The sequence below is a fragment of the Bombina bombina genome, chromosome 7 (assembly GCF_027579735.1).
Source record: "Bombina bombina isolate aBomBom1 chromosome 7, aBomBom1.pri, whole genome shotgun sequence".
In the NCBI taxonomy this organism is placed as follows: Eukaryota; Metazoa; Chordata; class Amphibia; order Anura; family Bombinatoridae; genus Bombina; species Bombina bombina.
In genome coordinates this window covers 60,422,588-60,429,307 of record NC_069505.1, presented here as the reverse complement: position 1 = coordinate 60,429,307, position 6,720 = coordinate 60,422,588, and the positions used below count along the sequence as shown (strand labels likewise).

The window sequence follows — 6,720 nt, the reverse complement described above, 5'->3', positions numbered from 1 at the left end:
ATACCCCAGGTAATTTTGGCATTTTTATAGGCATTTTGAGGTTTGGGAAACTTTGCCCCTCCTGGTAGGATTGTATATCCCATACATCACTAGCTCATGGACTCTTGCCAATTACATGAAAAAAAAAAAAATAGGACTAGCCGTGTTTTCTAATAGAAGCATTTTTTCTGCACTCAGGACCACATAGTGGTCTAGTTGTACTAGGATCCTGAAACCTATTTGGCAAAGCATTCTGCCCACATGGCTAAATAAAAGCACAATTTGTATGCTAAGAAAGCAAGAAGTATCCCAGACTGCTTCTCAGGGGGCGGGCTGTCACTCACACAATATGGAGACTGTTACAATACAACTAACATAAGCCCTAAGGGCAATTGGCACCAAGTATAGGGTTGTCACACTGTCAGCAATGGCCCCCAGCAGCACAATTCTGGTTAGTTCTTAATACTGGAATAATTTATGAAGCATTGCACACAGATGCACCACTACACCATGTAATCACTCCTCACCTGTCCATGTCACTGCACTGATGCCTTAGTAGACTTCTGACCCGGCAAGAGGTTGACACCTTGTATCAAGTTCTGGTGCTTTTCACTTGTCAACCCCCCATGTGCTCCCTTAACCCTAGATGTGATAGTAAAAGGGTCTCTGCTGGTGTCCGAGCTGCCCAAGGTGCCATGGCGCTCTGCAAAACTATTGTCAGCACATGTGAATTAACAGTCAAGTGTGGAGCATGGAGGGAGGGAAAGTTAGTTTTTTAAGTATCAGGAGAGGAATTAACAGGAGTAATTGAATTCTCTGTTGAACAGAACATTAGGTAGGGTGCACAAAATAACAAAAAAAACCTGTTGTGTAGAGAATTTTCATAGAGCAGCAAATCATTAAGGGACAGTCAAGTAAAAAAAAGTTTCAAATAGGGCATGTAATTTTAAACAACTTTCCAATTTATTTTTATCACCAATTTTGCTTTGTTCTTTTGGTATTCTTAGTTGAAAGCTAAACTTAGGAAGGCTCATGAGAATTTCTAAGCCCTTGAAGGCCGCCTCTAATCACATGCTTTGTATTTGCTTTTCACAGCAGGGGAGAGCTAGTTCAGATAAACCCTATAGATAACATTGTGAGCACGCCCATGGATTGTGGTAGACACTGCACTAATTGGCTAAAATGAAAGTCTATAGATAAATAAAATGTTGTCATGTGATTAGGGGTTTGTCAGAAGATGCTTAGATACAAGTTAATCACAGAGGTAAGTGTATTATAACTGTTGGTTTTGCAAAACTGGGGAATGGGTAATAAAGGGATTATCTATCTTTTAAAACAAATTCTGGTGTTTACTGTCCCTTTAACTATTTTATCATATGAAAGCCAAGATTCACATTGTGCAGGTTACACCCTATTCTACTTGTGAATAGGATTTTTTTAATCAGTGAATTTTGTAATCTTCTAAATTCTTAAAATTTCTCATTGATTCCCCGATGTATGAAAGTTCACCCATGGAATAGTTCGAAGATCTGATCAAGACTCATGTTATCTCCAGCAGATAGTGATGAAACTAATTGCTAGATATAAAATGGCATCAATATGAAATCATGAAAAAGCATTATATTCAAAAAAAATTTATTCAGCCAGCAGGATGCGTTTCTTAACTACACGCTTCCCTATCACAGCAGCACAAACCACCAATACAACAAGACTCAGAGAACCTACTGCCACCCACACCCAGAACTCCAACGAATCCAGATTCTGAGTCACTGCCAGTGCTTTGTTTTGGTCCGGTCCAATTACCAGTAAGGGTCCCAGAGTGGCCAAGGTTTGTTCTCTCTCTACAGAAGTATCTAGAATAGAAACAGATTAAAGGTTTTGAACATGTGCACTAAAACTTTGATGTACTGTTAAAGTACTAAAGATTGCTGCATAGTTTATAAATACAGAGACTTATGGGAAGCTTTTTTTTATATAACTACATAGAATCAAATTCTGCTTAATTGTATTATATTGGCATCATTTACTCCAGACTAGTATGGGTACAAAGAACCAACTCAATTATTCTAGGCATCCCAACAGCATTAACATGACAACCTACCAGGTCCAGCTTGTCTCTTTCCTCTTCCTCTACCTTGATTATACTGGCTAACCCTCCTGCTCTGACCAGGAGAAGCTACACAGTTCCCAGTGTCACAGCATCTACAGATGTCACTGGTACCTTCAAGAGAGGACCAACTGTGGAGACAAATTAGGTCATTAAGCCCATGTAAGTGACCTTGGTTAAATAAGGGGGGGGGGGGGGAAAGCTAGTCCTAGGTTGTTTGGTTCTGAGAGTGCAGCAAAAATGCTTCTATTAAAAAAACAAAAAAAAAAAAACAATGGTCTAGTTGTACTAGGATCCTGAAACCTATTTGACAAAGCATTCTGCCCACAGGGCTAAATAAAAGCACTATTTGTATGCTAAGAAAGCAATTAGTATCCCAGACTGCTTCTAGGCTACTTACGTATTGCTGGTTTTGCTGAACGAACAAGCCTTGTTCATGGGATCTGGAAGCTGGGTAGCTGCTGCAGCTCTTAGGCTGCAAGTAATGTAAATCTATGGAAGAGATTTAAAAAAAAAAAAAGTCAAAGAAATTCTCAGTATATAATTTTTAGAGACCCTTATTTCATTTGAATGCATTTCTTACAGTGGATACATCTCTCCCAGTAAATCTAAAAGCATCAACTGTGAACTGGAGTTTGTCTGGCTGGGGCCTTGGGGACATGAATGCAGATGTGGAATCTGCCTCTTTCCCATCCATCAAGCACCTGTAATTAAGGATTTACAATAAGTATTATAAACTTGCCAGTGACTAGCATTACTAGCTAGTAAGACTCACCCATTAAGAGAAATTATTTCATAGCTGGGATCAGAGTTGGCAGTGGGATTTAATGTGGCCACACAACTGTCAACAAAGACAGTCATAGGCACATGGTTGCCAGAATCAACAGAGGCTCCAATATGGAAGACGTCACCCAGTCGGAAGACCGTAGAGGTTCTTGGAGCACTCCAGTCATCTGATGAAGAGCACAAAGCATTAAATACAGAATTCTAACACCCTTTCTTCAGAGAATACACTTACATACCATTCATTAGATTTAAAGAGAACACTAATCTTTCTTCTGCAGAAATAGTAGAGATGTAAGGCATCCATGTTGGTTTTATGGCATTGCTGCTCACATTCTCGTGTCTGTAGATATAAAAATTTTTTTAGAAGTGTCTAGCACAAGGTTGTTTAATGTGTATCTACCAGTCATTGGGGGGGGGGGGGGGGAGAAAGTATTTTAACAACTTGTTAGAAGGGAAAAAAGGGAGTTGAGCACTTTTCATTTAGTGATAGAGACATAAGACTTTTGGAAACTAGAAGGAAAATGAAGCCTCACCGTGGATAATAACATTGGATTAAGACCACAGCAGCATTGGTCCTGATGATAGGAGAATTGCCAGATGGAGTGGGGTTGTAGTTCAAATTTGTGCTGTAGACCATGAATTCAGGAGTCATCTGAAAAGACACAGTAAAGACTCACTACATCACTCACAGTAAAGAATGTTTAACTAGATATGGCAACTAAGATTTACATGCAATTTGAAAGTTAACACAAAAATAAAATGATTTCGCACAGTTTGACACTCTTGTCCTGTCTGCTCTTCCTGCTTTCTCCGCCCATTAAGTGGGTTTCCCAGATTAACCTCAGTGCTAAATTTGGAGCTTCTAAATATCTAAAAAAAAAAGTTAGTGTAATTTTAGGTCATTATCTGCATATTCTTTATAGTGGTGTCTATTAAATGCAGTTAGATGAAAATTGGTTAAAGAAAAGAGCACAAAAACACACATCTAAGTGTAGATTAAAAGATAACGTTTATTAAAATAGCCCCTATACGAGAGAGCTACTCACAAGATAAATAAAATTGTGCACAAATTAAAATCTGTGTTTGTTGCAGTTGGGCGTGTTGTTTGTAGAGCGCAATCTTTTACTCTACAGTCCCAAATAGTGCCGGGAAACGCTGATGCTAAAATCAAATGAGAAATCACCGGCTCAGCGTTCCTGCTGATCAGTTACAGTAGCCTCACAGGGACAAACCAAAACTACTCAACGTACGTTTAATTCCTCAAACAGGGAACTTTTTCATGAGTTTGTTTGAGGAACAAAAGGTACGTTTAGTTTTGTTTGTCCCTGTGAGGCTACCAGGCAGGTAAAATGGATCATTGAACAATTTAAATGGGAGACTTTTGGTTGAACTGTCCCTTTAATAGATTAGCTCTTCATGCATGGTAAAGTCAAACTGCTTTTATCCACTTACAAGTAAATCCATTCTCTTTTAGTTCAGTTAACAATTGGCCTTTAGTTAATTAACTCATCTTTCAGAAAGCAGGCAGTGCCTTGCCAAGTATTTCCCAATTGGTACACGTTCCATGCAATTTCAGTAAACTTAAGGGACAGGAAAGTTAAAATTAAACTTGCACTAATCAGATAGCACATGTAAGTCTAAGACTCAAATTCTCTTCTCTTTAGAAATTTGCTTTGTTCACTTAGTATCTATTGTTGAAAAAAAGAATACATACCCTACACTACTGGCAGCTAGCTTGTGATTGTCTCTCTAGATATGTAAAGCTAGCTCCCAGTAGTGCATTGCTGCCCCTTCAATAAAAGGACAATGAGAAGGAAACAAATTTGGTATAAGTAAATTGGAAAGGTCGTTTTCATGTCTCTTTAAGGGTTTCCTATTAAAGGGACATTCCAGTCAAAATTTAAATGCATAGAAACATATTTGCAATATACAATGTATTGGCAGAGGTGCTTCTAGTAAGTTATCGCTGTTTTAGTGTAACATTTTTCTCTGCGTGTGTGGCATAGATAGATATTCACTGCACCCATGTTTTAAATGATGCAGCTGCTCAGATAATCAGTGGGGCTTGTATCATGTCAGCATTTAACAAATTGGGTCATTACCAGATGGTACAAGCACCTTAGGCTCTGAGCAAGTGCTGCATTTAAAATGCTGGTGCATACTTAAAATACACTTTTAAACAGCTATAGCTTTTATTAGAAGCATTTTTGCTAATGCATGTATATTACAAAATTGCTTCTGTACAATACCAAAATGCACCCATGTGGTTTCCAATTTTGGCTGGAATATCCCTTTAAGAGGATAACTGCTGTCCTTTTCATGTAGCTAATGGGAAATTATTAATCAAAAATTCACATTAAACTCAGACAGAAGTTATAAAAAAATAAGTGCAGCTGGGTTACTGTTTTGAGCAGGGGAGATACACACGAACAAAAAGCCAGGGCATGTATTCACATGGGGGGTAGAAATGATACCTACTTTTAATAATCAAAACGGGATTTTAGTCACACAGCACAGCTAAAGCATTTTAAGTTAGTTTATTGGATGTGCACCAATACTGGTTTTTTTTCTATTTGGTCTCACTCCAAATGCGTATTTAAGCTGTTTGTTAGGTGTCAAACCCATTAAAGTTCAGGTGTGTATCAAGTTTGCTGGGAATTAATTCTTTCCAATTAACTTCTATCAATTCTGATTAGTATTCTTTGTATCCTATGAAACAGAGTAATCCTATGTGAGTTCAGGAGCGTGCATGTGTATTTAGCCATCTGGCAGCACTTGCATTGTAGCAAATAATGCTGTTAGACGTGTGCACGCTCCTAAGTTCCTATTAGGCTACCTAAATATACACTTAAAGGATCAGAACAAAGCAAATGACAATAGAAGTAAATTGGAAAGTTTTTTAAAAATGCATGCACTACCTGAACATCTAAGTTTAGAGCTCATCAGATCTTACCTGCAAGCTGTTCCCACAGTCTTGGAGACCATTCTGGAAAACCACCATTAGATTTGTACTCTGGGCACTAGGCTGACAACTCTGGGTTCCTAAAGTAAGGTCTGAGGCCTTCACAATCTTTCCAATTCCATACAGATCCCTTTGCACTGTCACCACCATACTGTCCTCCTGACACTGCACACTAATAGGCTGGTTCTGGGGCAGCTGTCTAGATGGACCAACACTCTGAGGATACCACCTATCATATCCCTGAGCAACTCCAAACCCAGGCTGACGCCTCCAAGTGTCCCCTTGTCTCCAACTGTGAGGAGGGAAATTCCCCTGGCAAGCTACTCTAACTACCATTACCACCAGACACAGCCAACTCAGCTTCACCCACAAACCCATTCTGACAAGAAACAGCACATGGAAAGGGTCTGGGGAAGAAATATTTATACCCCTCCCTCCAACTGATTTTAGGTTCCACCTGGGGCAGGCAATCACACACACCTGATCATGTATTACAATTAAGGCTACAAACCTGCCAGGGTTGCCGGATGTCTCTGTTGGAACTAATTTGGGCTAATCAATAAAATGTATCCTATTAGAAGCTTAGAGATCTAATGATTTCCTGCTTTTATACCTAAGCCCTCAACACATTACACAGTGCCTCTTCTTGTTTTTTTTTTCTATTATGCAGCTCTGAAGTACAGAACATATTTTGGATCTTTTCAGAGCTATCACAGTTTGAGACATTATGACACACTATTCTAAGGCTTTTCTCCAGATCACTCTATGGAGCAGTAAAATCAAACTATACATTAAAAAAATGTTTTCTGCAAAACTAATCCTGCGTGAACACCCAGGTAAACGATCTGTTCTAAGTTAAATTTGTTATATGTTACAGTTGAAGTGT

General features: G+C 38.8%; 1 protein-coding gene across 1 annotated transcript; it reads right to left on the bottom strand.

Annotated features, from left to right (window-relative positions):
- Window positions 1-1,614: 1,614 nt before the first annotated feature.
- On the bottom strand, window positions 1,615-6,212 carry LOC128636220 (zona pellucida sperm-binding protein 3-like). The gene is made up of 8 exons (XM_053689264.1): window positions 5,826-6,212; window positions 3,406-3,524; window positions 3,109-3,212; window positions 2,862-3,039; window positions 2,670-2,790; window positions 2,487-2,578; window positions 2,081-2,217; window positions 1,615-1,832 (listed from the first exon to the last, which is right to left on the bottom strand). Exons 1-8 carry the CDS (start codon window positions 6,210-6,212, stop codon window positions 1,615-1,617), a joined length of 1,356 nt encoding a protein of 451 aa, XP_053545239.1.
- Between the last annotated feature and the right edge of the window lie 508 nt (window positions 6,213-6,720).

Bases quoted from the DNA above. Each gene is read 5' to 3' on its own strand.
- LOC128636220 (XM_053689264.1), bottom strand. From the start codon at position 6,212: ATGGGTTTGTGGGTGAAGCTGAGTTGGCTGTGTCTGGTGGTAATGGTA. The intron at 2,791-2,861 runs GTGAGTCTTACT...CCTTAATTACAG, and splicing joins GAAATAATTTCTCTTAATGG to GTGCTTGATGGATGGGAAAG. The intron at 2,218-2,486 runs GTAAGTAGCCTA...TTGTCTCCACAG, and splicing joins TTCAGCAAAACCAGCAATAC to TTGGTCCTCTCTTGAAGGTA.